Source organism: Colius striatus, chromosome 11, assembly GCF_028858725.1.
Source record: "Colius striatus isolate bColStr4 chromosome 11, bColStr4.1.hap1, whole genome shotgun sequence".
Lineage (NCBI taxonomy): Eukaryota > Metazoa > Chordata > Aves > Coliiformes > Coliidae > Colius > Colius striatus.
In genome coordinates, this window is record NC_084769.1 from 16,291,033 (window position 1) to 16,308,048 (window position 17,016).

General features: G+C 44.4%; 1 protein-coding gene across 8 annotated transcripts in view; it reads right to left on the minus strand.

Annotated features, from left to right (window-relative positions):
* The window catches only part of BIN1 (bridging integrator 1), a 97,725-nt gene extending 81,925 nt beyond the window's left edge, over positions 1-15,800 (minus strand). For 7 of the 8 annotated variants that reach the window (XM_062004549.1, XM_062004547.1, XM_062004546.1 and 4 more), the window contains exon 1: positions 15,686-15,800. In XM_062004549.1, the coding sequence (XP_061860533.1) occupies positions 15,686-15,769 (84 nt within the window). In that variant the 5' untranslated portion in view covers positions 15,770-15,800. Of the gene's footprint in view, positions 1-102; positions 206-15,685 lie in introns of those variants that run through there. The other variant, XM_062004548.1, reaches the window with a different exon arrangement.
* Positions 15,801-17,016: the final 1,216 nt, after the last annotated feature.

Consider the following 17,016-nt stretch of genomic DNA (forward strand, 5'->3'; position numbering starts at 1 on the left):
GTAATATTCTATGATTAAAGATACTGTCTGAGAGTTACTACAGTGGGAAAATTAAGGAAGGTGGCATCAGGAGGAAGAAATGAAGGAAATGTGTTCTCTCACCACAGAGGCTCTTTTCCATTTTTAAATCTTCATCATCCAGAGACTCTTTAGGGGTGAGCGCTTAAGCATGGCACAAGAGTCTACACATCTTTCAGATGACAAGTTTCCCCTTCCCATATCTTACACAGCTGCTTCACCACAGAAAAAAGACCTTGGAGGCAAGGGAAAGCAGTGCTTAGGGAACAGGAAGGGTTTAGATAAATACAGCCCAGCTTTGATAAACAACTCTACAACAACAAACCAGAGCAAATGAACAAGACATTCTGCTTGAACACGCTTCCTCCCCACTCCAACTTTTTTTTTTAATTTTTTTTCCAAGAGAAAGGAACATTAGTCAAGTCTTTGATTTTACAGTGTGTGGGAGCCGAGAGTGACAGGTCTTAGTGCCACAGATCCGCTGAGAAGGGGGGAACAGAGAAGAAGCTCGGAAGGCAGCAGATTCCGAGCATGACAAATTCACCTCCAGAAACAAGTATTTGTTTCAGCAGATGAGACAAAAAAAAAAAAAGGTTTACTTTCTATTCTCCATCTATGAAACAAGGACTTGTTTCAGTTGGCACCCCTTAATGAAGGCATCTGGCTCCTCAGCACCAAGAGACTGAAAATACAAGAACATGTAATTTTTTTCTGGCCCCTTCAACCCTCACCCCTACTCATTCTGGCTAAAAATATCCATCATTGCCTTTGATACCTCTTCACATCTACAGCACGGCTGGCTTCAGACCAATACCATGCCCAGGCTTGAGGAATGTGCTGCAGGGTGTCTCCCTGTCAGCTGTCCCTTTGCCTCCCGCTGCCCATCACCAGAGCCTGACAGGCAGGTACAGCAGCCTCTCAGGAAGGACTTTATCTCCAAGGCCTGCCACTCCACTATCCCATCCTGGTTTTCATTCACAGACACATTGACAATGGTGAAACTTCAACTCATTCAAAGGAAATCAACTTGTGATACTGTTACTTCTCTAGACCAGAGGGCACACATATCTCTGTCTCCAGGGCTTGAAGACAGTCAGGGTGAGCACTGCACAGGCAGTCCCAGCCAAGAGCAGCAGTAGAGTTAAGAGCCTGTTCAAGGGCAGGACTGAGTCTCTACAAACACATGCTCCAGGAAGACAAGACAGAGCATCCCTCTCCAGGGATTTATTTGGCAATCCCTTTCTTTCCTGTCCTCCTAAAGTAGCACTTTTAGGTAAGAACTAGCACTAGTGTCACTTCCCCTGTAGAAGGTCTTGTTTCCTCCTCTGGAAGCCCCATTCCAGGCCTTGCAGTCACATTATTACCCCTAGTGCAGCTGGATCTTCTTCCCGTTCGGCTCCTTAAAACACGTTTGTTCCCTCTGCATGACCAGATCTTCTCCTGTAACCAGTGGAACACTTCCATCCCTTCCTCATCAAACAGCTTGTACAACTCCCAACACACTGATATTCTTAGCCACTGGATATCAAAAGGTTTCTGATGGCCAGGCCATCCCTTCATTCCCTTCTACCACAGAGACGGGCAACTCAACCAGTCCTGCCCACTCAGGTCAGGATGCTGTGCTACCTCCACCTATCTCCCATTTGTGATCCCAGGGTTCCACTGGGTAGGACTCTGCTCCTCACACCATGGGAGAGCTAGAAAATTTAGATTTTAGAGGAACTGCAATTTAGCTGCCAAGATCTGGAGGATCATTTATTTTTTTTCACCTTTTATTCCAGAAGACTTTACTGAGTACCTTAAACACCACCACAACTTCTTAGTGACAATTTTAATGACTCAACTTACCACACAGGCACCTTGCTGTCTGGCGCTTCAAGGCAAGACAGTTCCCCTAGAGTTTCTTTGGTTTACTTTTTCACAGGCAGACTCCACTGCTCTGCATAACAAGTCTGTCAACTCAAATTCACCTCCCAAGCACCTCTCCCTTCCTACAATTATCTATCAACTCTCATTAATCCATCCTCCTGGATAATCAGAGTAATGCTCTTCAGGTATACAGCTGAAGTGGCAACTCTCTAGCTGCAAGCTGTGTTAGAGGGCATGGTGACCCAGTAAGTAATGTGATTTGGAATATTACACTCTGGAGCCTCCAAACAGTCCATTTGTGGAGTCAGCTCCCCAGAACAGGACATCAGCAATACAGAAAGGGCACTTTTGCTGAAAGAGCTTCCTGGCATATCCAGGGATACCTGGCTGAATAGTAATTTACTGCAATACTGAATCAAAGTGTTCCCTCCTTCAACCACACCAGGCATCTTCTCATCTAATTTAAGATTGACTTTGGATGAATCACTTATCCCTATGTAGAAGAAAATCATTTTAAGAAGTGCTAGCAGCATCATTTGCCTCTCCTTCGCTGGTAAGTTGTTCAGGTCACTGGCATTCCATACTTTACTGCGGTTGTCAAAGTCAGTACATTGGCATGCTGAAGGAGAAGCCACTCATACTCTTGAGAACAGACCACTTTCCTGAACATTAACCACTTGCCTTTAAGCAGGAACCGAAAAAGAGTGTTTGGCATCCATTGCTGGAGAAATCACGCTGGTGCATCACGAACCAGTAGAGAAGAAACGCTGCTGTTGGCATCCATCAAATACTAAAGAAATTAAATTACAGGGGCAAGGAACTTCAACATCATTTGGCTTTCTTCTGTCTGTTAGATTTCATTAATCTGTGCAGCTGTAGCCTCACTCCTCATTTCCCTTTACGTGCAGTAAGTCACAGTCAGCTTACCATACATATGAATGGGCTGGGAGGGGGGCAGATTCTTCGCCCACGCCTGCCAGCCCAAGCTCTGGGATTTACTGTGAATTCAGCCAGGAGTCCAGCAATCAGGGAGGTAAAGACAATAACCAGTATGTAACACTGCTCTCATAACAACAAAAAGGCCAGTACAAATGGGAGACTGGCCCAATACCACAGTAACGAAAAGCAGGCTGTGGAAATAGGTGAATATTAGTTGTTTGATATAAACTGAAATGTGAGTAGAAGCAAAGATTCAGGTTAAAAATCTGTATTTGTTGTTGCAAGACAAAATTAATGTACCTTCTATATTTCTAATATCAGCCTTTAGAAGAACTGCTTCCCACAAGCAAGGGGAGGTGAATTTGTCATGCTCAGAATCTGCTGCCTTCCGAGCTTCTTTCTCTGTTCCCCCCTTCTCAGCCATAGTGGCAGTTCAGGAAAATACATAGTACATCTCCAGGATGCAAGAACTGTTTTCCTCAAGGCAATTCTACAGCATGTTTACAAAAGCACACAAATAAATCCTCAGTTCTGTGGATGTTTTGCAAGCATTATCTCTCACCACCTTTGCACATGGCAAGTGTTTCTCTTGCATATGTAACCATGGGCTCAAACCAGTCATCTCCTCTCTTACTGAGGGCACTTAGAAGAGGGACAAGTCTTGAGATGATGAATTAGCTGGGGCTCTTGGTGTGTATAAAGCACTGTCCCAAATCCTGATATTCCAGGATTACTTTTACATGAAGACTTCAGCGCCTTTATCGTCTTCAACATTTTAGGTTTTTTCTCCCTCTCCCTCCACCCACAGTTTTTGCAGTTTAGATTCAAGCATCATTCAAGCCTAAATCAAGTCACAATACAGCAGGAGTGGTGCTGTGCCAGACAGTATAGAAAAGCAATTTCACTTCTCAATGAAACAATGTCAAAGCTCGGTCTCTGCAGTCACATTCTGCTACGTTCACACACTTTTATGCAGTTCAGTATTTGTTTACCCCTAGGCCATCCAAGCACCTTCAAAACCAGGTCCCTTTTAAAAGTTTCAGCTACATTAGCTGATTTAGTCCTGTTAAGATACTCCTGTATCTATCCTCCCTCTCATTTCTTTAGGCAATTTTGCATTTTGCCTGTCCTGTATGATAGGTACAGCCCATGTACTCAGCTTGTACCCTAGCACAAATTCAAGGGTTGTTTCTCAGCTATAATCAACACGATGCAAGAAACAGGAACAAGAATTACTTATTGCTTTTTTCTTCCTTAGGTATCTGTATGTTTCCCCCTCCTCACCCACCCCCAAACATTCGAGTGGTATATCACCTTCCCTCCAGGCCTAACACACCGTGTCATTAAGTAGACTAGAAATGCATGAGCTTGGCTTGCTTCACGAAAGTTTTGGGAAAATATATTGGGGTTTATTTATCTTTTTCTTTGCTTGACAGATTGCAGCAGTTAAAAAGCAAGCATAGATACCTCCCTCTCCTACCCTTTATTCTTTGGCCCCCTATTTATCTTTAAGGACACAGAAATGCCTTTTTAACCACTCAAGCTTCTGAGAATAGAAATGAACTCTGGTAAATATCATTTAGATTTCACTTCCATTTTTTCCCCCATATATTTTATACTCTTCAGTCAGGGCTTTCAGAGAGTCAAGAATATAAAGGAAAGAGAATGTAAAATTAAGGCCAGGTGCTAGCTATAGGCCTAGTTGAGCTGAGCTGGGAAAGAGGCCAATGCACCAGCTTAGGGACCACCCCACTGCCCTGTGGTCCTGCTGATTCAGCCACATGGCAGAGTCAAACTTGGGCTTACTTCCACTTTACCAGTATCTCAGGGAAGATCCTCTCTTGAGCACCCTGGATTGCTTGTCTTTCCCCTGCCCTTGTGCTTGTAGCTGCCCCTCTAGTTCCCCATCCACAATTTACTATCCGATGCACCTATTTGTGAGGAGAGACTTGAAAGAAAAACAGGTAAAGCATCACAACCAGTGGGATGGTAGCAGAGCAGCAGTACACAGAAAGGAAGAGAAAAGCTGATGGAGATTACATGTCTCCGTGTTAGGTGTGGTTTAAGAGTGATGCAAAACTGCTGCTTCAGTGGAAGTAGCTGGGTCAATTCATACTGTGGTCTGACAAAGATGAGATTTTATCTATAGGCAAGCAGATGGAGACTTGCACAAAGCACTCCAGCAGAGGTGTGGAGAGCAGGAAGTGGGGCAGCAAGATAACCATTCAGAAATGGTGATCTCTTCGACCAGAACAAGCTCAAGAGCAAGAAGCAGCCATCTATCTCAAGAAGCGTGGGAGATTAAGAACCTTGGGAGCTTAAGCTAGAGTTTTCAGATTTCAAATACTTGAACTTTGATACCTTCAGCAGGTGGCCCAATACCAGAGGTGCTGAAAACTCACAGCTTCACCACCAGACATGCAGGCTCTATTAGGGTCATCTTGACCATTCAGCCTTGGTTTGTCGAATCTGAGGTGCACAAGTTGCTCGTGTCTACCGCTCTACCACAAAACTGACTGAGACACAGACCACAGCTGTTAAGTATGTTTATGCAACCAAGCCATCTTGGCCATACGCAGTTGTAGGCCTAATTCATTACTTTCTGGGCAATTCTTTTTCCCAGTGGTTTGCTCTTATTTAAAGCAGGCAGGTTTTCTGAACCTGAATTTCACTGAATTCCCTCAAGTTCCCGCTTCTCAGCAAACCAGAGACTGGGGAGAATATGTATCTATCATTACTCTGAAAATAAAGAAACAGGAAACATCAAAAGGTCTCCAAGAAAGCAGGTAAATTTCCACTCTACCTTCTGTCTGTCCCAGCCCCAAGGAGATACTAAATCAGAGACCAGAAAAAGTGGGCAACAACTGTGGAGCTGGACAGTAGCTACAATACAGCTCTGTAGTTAATAAGGCCGAAGAGCAACACTTCGTTGGCATGAATGTGACATTCCAGGCAACAGGACTTCAGCAACATCAATGTCTATTACTTGGGTAGGCATTCAACACAGCTTAATTAAATCCTATCTATAGCCAACAGTAATATTAGCAAGAGGAATTGGTAGCACAAATAGTACTGTTTGCACAAATCCCCCTTCTCAAGTCCTCCGCCTCCTCCTCTACAACACTCATTTTAAATGCTGATACGTTAGCAAGAAGTATTTTTATTTTTATGCAGGCCCTAAAGCAAAATGAAGCAACCAAACTGGGACAAAACTTAAAAGGCATTTGCAGCCCTGCCCGAGCTGGAGAAAGAAATAAAGGAGCAGGTGTGTGCTAGAAGGGAGAGGGGCAGAAGAGGTCTTATAAGGCAGAAGGACATCAGAGAGGGACACTAGAGGGACGAGTTGGATGCAAAGCCCTTAAGAAACTAACAAGCATGATGGGGCAAAGGGAAAAGATACGGACATTTGGATGAGCTGTTGGGACTCCCCGAGACAGACAGCAATAGCTGCAAGAGATGAGAAATGGGGGACAGACTTAGGAACAGTGCCTTCCACAGGCTGGGTTACAGAGCGTGGCTTGTCCCATCAAAGTGGGAACATAGGAGCAACACTGATGATCAGCTCTTGTTGGCTCTTCCTAACTGGCTTTTGAATAGTTCTTCCTTTCCACTCAAGAGGTCTGCTTGTACTTCAGAAGAGGTGAAGGATGAATAACAACAAATTTGAGAACTGGGCTTGATAAGCCAAGTTCTCCCACTGTGAATGGGTGTAATCCCACCAGCTTCTTTGCCAGAGTATTTGCTGACAATCTATGCCACACTGTCTTTGGAGAGGAAAAGCACAACACTCTGCTTCTCAGAAATTAAGGTCTCAACCAGGCACTTGGGACCAAGAACTCAAACTAAAGTCACTAAGCTAATCACCTTCATCTAGCACAGCAACACATCTCTTTTCAACTCACTGTACCCACAGACTCATTGTAATGGCAGCCCTGATAATGCACATTTCTCTCCTGAATTATTTATGTTCACCAAAGGTCAGAGAGTAAGGAGCACAAAAACCTCCAGCTTAGCAAAAATTTCTAGTCTAGTAACTGACTCTGATACTCACTCACCGACAAGCCCCACACCAAGAGGAACTGAATGTAGAACAGCACTACGTGACCCTATGACTGATTACATCATCCCTCTGACTTTCTGTGACTGCCACACCACAGTCAGTCTTCCAAATGCTTCCCTCCCAGCCCTGCACATACAGCTGCTCCTCCTCTCAAGAAAAAGAAGCCAATCATTTTCTTCCAATTTCTTCAGCTTAATTATTTTCATTAAAATTTTGCTTATAAAAAATAGTCTTCTGAAATACAGACTTTTACTGAACCAAAGCAGAAGCATCTTAATTAACTGAGATCATCCAACATATATATACATTCAAATTGTTTCAGGGTAGGGAATGGCTATTTTTGGTAATATATAACACATTCACATTGCAGGTACTAAGAAATAATCATACTGTCTCTATGTATGAGAAGGGAAACATTATCAGAGTGGGTACGTGCTTTCAACAGCTCCAGTTTATTAACACACAGGTAGGTTTGGCCTTTCACAAAGGCTATTCAGTCTAAACAGATACAAAAAGAGAAAAAATCCCTAGTATGCTCCCACTGTAAATGTCATGAGGAACCTACGCCTTAAGGAGCGTTTCCAACGCAGAACCCAAGTATGTTTCACCGTCTGAATGAATTTAAACTTCTCCTAAGCACTCATGGAACCTGCCATCCCTCTCACCAGAATTTCTCCAAAATATATTTTGAAAGCAACCTTCAAGACATGCTGTTCCCTACCACAGTAACTCCATCCCTTGTGCGGTCTTTTGTATCAGAATCAACACTTGGAGCAGAGAGGCCACACGCCGCACCCACAGACAGAGGGGAAAAATTTCCCTCCCCTAGATATCACACAACTGCCTGAAAATCCAAAATTAATGAGCTGAACTTTCAAATTCCAAGAAAGGAATTCCCTCCATTTTTTTTTTTCCTGTCAATTTTTTGCCCTGTTTTTCCTATAATGGCTGAGGAAGTAGGAAGGGAAACAAGGTTGGTCCTCCCACCCTCAAGGCTTTGGGAGATGGCAGGATCAAAAGACTTACAGTAACTTATAGGAACATGTAATATTACCTACAAGGGTACCGAATAGCTACAGGACCAGCATTTCTGTCATGGAAGAAAGTGCCAAGCTTTATACCTTACCCAGTATACATTCACATCTGCCCATGGCACCACTCCAAGTAAATCCAAGGGGACAGAATCACTAATTCACTTTGCAAATAACCATCTCAGAGATGAATTTGAAGGTAAGTCACACATTATTGTTTCTGGCCTGAGAGAATGTGCAATCAAGCCAAGTAACATAAAGGCAAGAAAAAGAAGCGTAAACACTTTAAGCTGTGTTTTCAAACACTGTAGTTACTGTACCATTGAAATTCCTCTTCCGTCCCTGCTGGCAAACAAGCATTGCAGTTCTGTCTAACACAGTTTCAAAGCAGAGTATTAGCAATTGCTCAGTGAAAAATGTTTGTACTTCAGCTACGTAAACCTCTAATCTTCCTCCTGAAAAGCTAACTTAGAAAAGAACTGAGAAAATAGTGTGGCTCTTCAAGCAAGCTTTAAAAGTTCTAAACCTACTTAAAATAAACAAACCAAATCGGATCAGTGAAGAATTACCAAAAAATGTATCATTTCAGAACAGGTTACCAGCTTTCTGAATCTGCATGTCAAATCCTTGCTAGGAGGCCAGTACTTCAGACTTTGATACCTGTGTATCAGCAGGAGATTAAATGCAGCCCATGGTTTTCACAGAGGGATTAGTTGTCAAGTATTGCTCTCCTCCTTATTGGTAAAGTTTGCAGTCTCCATCCTGCCTGGCAGCCTATATTAAGAACAAACTGCAACCCAGACTTCTCCTTTCTTCTACAGAGACAGACACAAAGAAAAGCAACACTATCTGGAGTTTATGACTCTAACTGCACCCCTTTGGAAATGCTGACTTTCAAAAACTTTAACCTGCCAGACACGGGTTTACTCCAGCACAGCCAAAATAGTAGTCAAAAAACTATGTTATACATGTGTATTTGTAGAAGTCCAAGCAAACACAGCACCTGTTCCTCATTTCATAAAGCTGCTTCACAGTCATTCTGTGAGATCCCTGTCCAGGTCTATGTAATTCCCCAAGCTGTGGGTTTTAAGTCTTCCTCAAAACACAACCAGTGTCCAAAGTCTCCCTGAATGCAAGCTCCCAACAAAGTTGAGGAGAAACTTACAGAAAAACAAAAGGGGGTGAGGGGGAAATTAAACAACTGCACATCCTATTCAGGTTGCAGTTTCTGCTCCCATTTACCAGGGCTGTTCCTTCAGACCATAGAACTACAAATCTAAAGAGAGGTACCTTCTGAGAAGCAGCTAGTAAATAACACTATGCAAATAAGTTGCCATAATGTGAATGTAACCTAAAATGTAAAAAGATCCACTAATCCTACTTTCTGCTAATAATTGCATTTCCAATTTTTCTCCAGGAATGTGGGCCAGGACCTATCCTGCAGTACTTGCAGCTTTATGAAGATCAAGCAGGTTCAGAGGCTAGTAAAGCCAGGAGCTGCTCCAAAGGAAACCTGAACTGTCTGAGGTCCATCAGCCATTCGCATGCACCTGCTGCAAAAAAAATCTGCCAAGATTTATTTATCTCTTGCACCACTGCCAACAGCTCAGGCAAATCTGAAGAGATTCCTCACTCCTGTTTTGACAGTATAAATAGTCAACTAATACCATATTTTAAATCGATTTTCAATAGCAAGACAACATAAATTACTTCCCTCTTCCAACCCTTCCTGTGAGCGATGTTCCCTTTTAGCTCAGCAGTATGAATGACAGAATGGTACAGGTTTGCTGGCATTCACATAATCAATACTGCAATTGTTTAAGAAAAGCAAATATACAGTCCCTCAAGAGAAGGCTAAAACACAGGCTAACATCAAAATGGACCTTGATGCACTATTCCCCCTGCCAGCAGCTCTCTGATGAGGTTTTATTCATACTTTTATATTTGTTCCCATCTCATTGCTCTGGGATAGAGAATGCAGAGTCTCCTGGTCAACATTAATAGAGTCTTATCCCACAACAGAAGCACAAGGTCTGCACACAGTGAGTTTGCCGGCCCACTTAGGGAGCTGAGCTGGGCTGTGACCAGTTGAAGACATGAGGGCCACAAGTCTGTTCTGCTTTGACAAATCCAGTCTATCTTCACGATAACATCAAGTTGCCAGTACAACACTTCTGGGAAGAGAGTTTGACCCCTGTATGCACAGGTAGACAGCCAGGACTGTAAGATGATCCTTACCAAGCTGCAGAACTCACACAGCAAGCAGCTCAGGTGTCTGATCACCATCACAACAGCAGAAAAAAACAGCTACTGTGATACCTGTCAACCTAAGCGATCATCTTGTCACTCTAAAAGTTTATAGAACCAGAGCTTTATGACACATTTGGTCCCAAGCAAGGGTCTTGTCTCTCTGACCAAAGAGGGAGGAACAAAGGAAAACTTGCATTGGCCCCAAATACCTCAGCCCAGTTAGATGCTGAAAACCTTAGGCTGCACACAGCTTTCCTCAATGGTTTGGCTCACTATATCATTAGCTAGTCATGTGTCAAGAGCATTCACAATGCTGCAAAAAACATTTGAGCCTGGAAAGACAAAACTTTACTTAACAATCAGCATGCACAATGGAAGGAGAGGACAGATAAGTTTGATGGCATCCCCCTGATGGATGAGTTTAGTAATACGTAACTAACTCTACCCCACCTAGAGCCTCACCAAAAGTCTCCACTGAAAGGAGATCTTCCAGATACTAGTTTAGGAACCTGATCTCACAAGAACTGCATACTGAGAAAGACTGCCTCTGAGAGTAGAACTTAGACAGAAGATAAAGTGACCAGGAATAAGGCTGAGACTTTTCTAATCAGAAAAAAATCATCCATCCATGAGATTCTGCTTCTTAAAAGAAATCTTTTGCCAACACCCAGACAGAGGGGCACCTTCAGCAGGACACTGTAAGCACCCTGCCAATCAAACCACTCCATGGGCAAGGAAACATATGGAGCCTGGTTTCCTATTTCACCTAGTCCCTCTCATGTATATTATCTGATACTCAGTAATACAGTCTGAGCTCATACTGGAATCATCTGCATGTTAGTAGCATGAATTCAGATCTCTCTCCTCTATCCAGTGCCTGTTTTCCAGCAACTTTTAGGCATAAAGAGGCTCTATCTGTCAACCTAAGCCCTACATTCTTGAGAAAGCACGCTAACAGATATCAAGTAAAACGCCCTTTCCTTGTCATATGGGTTGTTCCAACTCTTGGAGCTCTTCAGGCTATTTGTACTTCACTGACACAAAGCAGAATGCCAGCAAACCATCCTGTCCTATGCAAAGCCAAGCAAAAAACATAGAAGTTCTGAAGAGACAGAAGAATCCCAAAGGAAAAACAATAAGGAACTTCTCCTCCCAAGATGTGATCTTACTTTTCACTAAGAGAACTTTCTGCATCTACTACTTCTTACATAAAGCCTCCCTCCCCATGTGCAGAGGCTCTGCAGATCAGACAGCCTCTGACAGATGAATCCTGAAGACAGCTGTAGTTAAATTTTGGTCAAGGTTCCTGGATGCTGCTCATTGGTATAGATTCCAATCTGCTTTAGCTTGGCTGAGGTTTTATTCCAGGTGTTCTCACCTGCCATGCTCCACCTATTGGGGCATGTCTTATGAGGGAAAAAGTCTTAGCAGGGCAAACTCGGAACACAAGCCATGCCTTATGCAAAACCCTGTTCCACCTAAATCACAATCTCCTCGTGTCCAGCAAGGAATTACAAGGGGAAAGAAACAAAGTCTAAGGTTCTGGGAAAGGAAAAGATACTTTTTGGACACAGCCTGTGCTACAATTGCTACACAAGACAAATTAATTGGAAGAAGCATTGGGACATCAAGCCACTAAGGCCTGCCAAAAGCAAGCCTGCCTTCCTTCTCAGGGCCAGTGTCCTCAGTTATTTCTCCTTGTTGGGCTGTAAATTCTTTAAGTAAAGCCTTAGACTTATGGCACATAAATCTTTTGCTGCACCGTAGCACGCAGGGAATAAGCATCATCAAGCCTGGCTATCAACAGCTATGCTCTTACTAGCCCTGTGAGACCAAGACTACACTCCAGCTTCCTTGGACTGCACAGCCAAAGGAAAATAGAACTCTGCTCTGACAGAAGGTTTAATCAGAGAAACTTTGCAAACACAGATGTGGATAAACATTGGTGGGATAAACAATGTCAGTCAAAAACAGAAAGCAGAAGTGACATATCTAATGGCAACACAGCAAGTCAGCAGCAGAGTCTAGTACCTAAATGATACATCCTAATGCAAGGGACTTTGTCCAAACTAAACTTTGCCAGGTCCTCGAACAAAGCCTTACCCTCTGCTTGGTTAGGTACAGAGAGGGAGAAAAAGGAATGAAGAGACCACCACTCCTGTAGGACAGACTGTGCATGGGAAGCTCCTCCATCTAGAAACTAACAAAATCAGTTAACTCTATTCTAGTCTCCACACAAAGAAATCTCCTGAGGAAAAATCTCTCTCTCCAATGTCAACTTTACAACCCACCTCTTTAGACATGCCTACTAATCTCCATGTAATTTAAATCATCAGTCAGCGACCACACAGTCAATACCGTCTCTCAACCCTGAATCTCTGCTTAATCTGCTGGAGGAAAGCAAAGAGCTTGATCCTCTGATGAGGATCCTCGCTGCCAGCCAAGCGACAAAACCCCATTCAGTTGGCTCCCCAAGCTCAATATCCTCCCGGAACCTCGTGGGAGTTACCCTTGGATCAGGACTATCAAATCACCACGCTGTTTTATTTTGTTCAAAGCAGAAATGTTTGTGCACGTGCAGACTGACACACCTAGAATCAGGACGCTCTTCGAAACAATTGAGAACTGTGGAAACTGGGGAGATGTTTTTGAAATGTCAAAAGATAAAAACTAACCATATAGCGGAAACATAAACTTTAACCAAGATGATGGATTACACACATGGAGAACAAAAAATTCAAATCCTTACTGGCAAACTTTAAAACAGTTGCAAACATGAGGCTCTCTCCAAGACACTGTGACATTAGAGGCAACACGATTTTACTCCATTTTCAGAAGTTTAGAGCTAGCATATGTTCAGAGCTCAACATCTTGGTCTTAAAATCCTTCAACCAACTACAGGATGAATAAAGCATGACTTCCAGCCAAATCTCCCTAATTGTTAGTTTCAAAGGATAACATATGAATTAGCAACAGTTGCACGAGTCCTTTCTGCTAGGTGAGTTCTTCTGGACAGAAGCATTGACTTATTTGATACATTGCACTGGACAATGGGCAAATTATTGCCAAGTATTGTACTTGAGGCTTTGAACAGACAGAGGTTAAAAGGGTGCACAGCCCATTTGCAAACAGCACAGTCAACCATTCTGCCCCATATTTCCTGTGGAATTGAGAAAGTGTCTTCCAAAAATAGTCAATAGTTTTGCTGAAAGGCTCAAAACAAACAGTACTTCTGAAGGAATATCTTACATACTTTACATAATAGCCATCTCAGAAAAGGGGAAAAAAAGGATGTGTACAATGTTTCAGTGTGAATTCTGCATCCAACAGAAAGACACCATTCTTTGGTTAACACAAGGCTTAAATTCACCATGAAGGAAACTGCTGAAGTCAAAGCCTCAGAGTTCAAATCAAGAAGGAGGTACCACTCTGAAGGGAAGAATTTTTAACCTAGACTGAAATTGCTTAGGCCTCAAAAAGGAAAGTTCAACCCCAGTCAGCATCCCTTCATAAAATCTAACACATTTTTTTTTCCCCGCACGAGCTGAAATTTAACATTCACATTTTAGCCTCAGTGGAGAAGGGTAACATACCTAATACTCCACAACAGAGCTGTTAGAGACAAAGCTGTAGCAGTATGAAGAGGCAAGTCAGATGATGAAGCAAGCAATGCCTTTTTTTTTTTGGCACTTTTGAGAGCCCAGAGATCAAAGTTGCTTAGTTTGCATTAGGATAACAATAGCTGAAGGACCTAGAATTCATGTTAACTTAATAAGCAAGTGCTTTAGATTTTAGCCTTAGAGGGAAATGACCTGTGCTTTTTCTGTGTAGGGACAAACAACAGATTTTAGATTGTGCAAATCACCTGCAATACACAATTAAACTCTCTATTATTGTTGGTGTTCCCACATCCCCAATCACAACCAGGGAACAAGCAAGGAAGTGAACTGGATCTCCAGTTGACAGGAATTTATGGAAAACTCTGCCTAGGAAAAGAACCTGCATGGGTTCAGATAAGAAGCCAGGGAAGGGCCTGGCAGGCAACACTTGGCTCCAAGCTGCACCAATAAATACAACTTCATCAGCAGGCCAAGGAGCTTGGCCTTTTACTAACCACCTACCTTAAGATTAACTAAAAATATGGTTGCCATCTGGTGGCTAACACTGATTGAATTTAGCATTTATGATGAGTTCAGGGTGGACCAGATACCAGGAGACCTGTAAGGGGAGAAACCGAAAATGGGGCCACTCAGATGGGGTGTAGGGAGCAAAGCCAGGACCTTGTTGCTGCAGCCAGTTCCTACTATTCACTTGGGAGTTTTTCCAGGCAGTCAGACAAGTTCAAATCACGCTCCTTAGACTCTGTAAATGAGCTTTAACTGGTGGAAGCAGCATATGCAACATTAGGCCCCACAGGTTTGGGTTGCCATTCTGACCCAGCAGCATTTTGCAACAGTGCTGGCAATTGGTACGAGGCTCAGGCCAGCGCTGCATCCAATCCCAAAACTCCTAGATTAAATCTAGCTGCTAAAGATAACTTCCAGGGAATAAGAGCAGCAGTGGGCAGATCTGTTCGCCCTCCCTCCCTCGAAGATGCACCAGTCCTTATTCAGTCAATGTCATCTCGCAGCAAATCACTGAAAACCAAGATGAGTGTGCCGGAGATAAAAGCAGCTGATCAATGTCCCTGCGTAAAACGTCCGATAATCCCTACACAGAGCGGGCATCTGGCATCAGATGCAGCATGCCAGAGAGATGAACACGAAAAGTATCCATTGCATATTCCTGGCACCTTTTGCTGACACAGGGGTGGGTGGAGAGCTGCGAAGGGCTCGCGGCATTAAAAAAACACCCTTCCCTCAGCAGGCATCGGCCCAATCCTTAAAAACCGTGCAGCTTTTACTTTACCACCGTTCCAAAATCGAAGCTCAAGGTCAGTAAAGCAAAGAGCAGCTATCACGCTATGCTGTTAGAAAATAAGGAAGCGAGTGTCCATCTCCTTTCCCTGTCCGCCTCTGAGGCTACGTATTTAGCGCTATCGCAAAACACAGCAGCGCTGCTCCTGAAGCCGCCGCATGAAGCACAACCTGAACACCAGCTGAAGGCAGCTCTCCTCCTGCTGAGACAATAAGCATCCACACACTTAAGCGTGCGGCGCTCCGTCCCTCTCTCCCTCCGATGCCATGTTTCTGCTCCTCCTGAGCGCGCAGGCGGCTGGTAAACCCTTCCAGCTCACAACGGTGGTATTTCGCATTCTCGGGATGCACAGGGGCCCTAAATCCGCAGGCACAAGAGACAGCTGCCAGCCTCCCCACCTCCGGGGGGAAAGGGGAGGGCAGAGACGCTGCTGCACCCCCTGCGAGACGCATCTCTGCTTCGGGGAGGGCTGTCATCCCCTGGTACCCGCATCGGTACCCGCATCGGTACCCGCATCGGTACCCGCATCGGTACCCGCATCGCAGGCAATAGCAACGCGCGCACACACACACAGAGACATCCCCCCCTATTCCCCCTTTACCTTCTCTTGCGCCCGGGTCAGCTTCTTCTGGACGTTACTGGCGATCTTCCCGGCGGTGACCCCTTTGCTGCCTAGCTCGGCCATCTTGCCTCCTCTTTTTAACGGGCGGTTAGCAAACGACGGGCCGGCAAGAAGGGGCGGGGGGGAAAAAAACCCGGCGGGCAAGCGATGGCCCCGGCCGCCGCCACCGCCGCCTCCCGCCCACCCGCCTGCCGCCGCCTTTTAAAGGGACAGCGCACCTCCGCGCCGCCTTAAAGGGGCCGCGCCTCGCCCCGGGAGGGGGCAGCAGCAGCACGGCTGGGCAGCTTGTGTGCGATGGTGATGATGATGCTGGCTAGGAGAAAGAACTTGGAGCAGACACCTCCCAAATTTTCCACACCCTGCCTGCCTTCTCTGGGACAGGCTGCGGCGGGGGACCCCGCCGCAGCCTGTCCCAGAGAAGGCAGGCAGGGTGTGGAAAATTTAAGCATCATTGCAAAGAGGGAGATGGGATGGAGGAAGAGACACCGAGGGGGCCTCCTGGCCTCCACTCACAATTAGAGACTGCTTGTACAGTAAGGAGTGATTGATCTTAGGGAGGCTGACCTGTAGGAATTTGCAGTTGTCTTTCATCCCGCAGCAAAACAGCGTTCTTGCTAGTTTAAAGAGATGTGTATCACCGATTGCTATTGCTGCTTGTCCATACTCCTACGTTTATACAGCAATGACACTTTTCAAATTATTGCTGGATCTTTCCAGACACAAAGTGAGAAATTTGCATTCTTGTAAGTGAATTAAACCTCTGGTTTTAAAATTGAGCTGAAATTTCAGAAGATTTCATCCTTTACTGTACCAGCCTATTATGGCAGTCAGGTAAATGCTTTCACCTCAGCCCTGTCTCTTTGAAATCTAGAGTTATCAACTGACCAGCATGTCTCATGGGAACTTTAAGAGAGCTAATTAGTTAATACTTGTACAGAACCTTGAATGTGCTGCTTCTTAAGTGTTTTTTGGATTTGCACAAGAATTTGCATTTGGCATGGCTGCACGAGATGGCTGTTCCAGTTAGGAAGTAATGGTGACAGTGGAGTGAGGTACTTTGTGGGTCTCCACTGCAGAAGATAGCAGTGACCAGGAAAAAAACAATCACGACTGCATAGACAGTTTTATATGCCTAACTTCCCCTGAATTCCTGCTACCTTAGTCTGTATGGTATTATTCTTCAGCTGTGACTCAACTGCTTTTCTGTGTTGTTGCTCCTGGCCCAAACATGCACCTTGCCCCTTGCCTGCCCTTCTCCTCCATAACTGAGCCTGGACTTCCTGGCTGTGTATGCTGCAGTTACACTACCA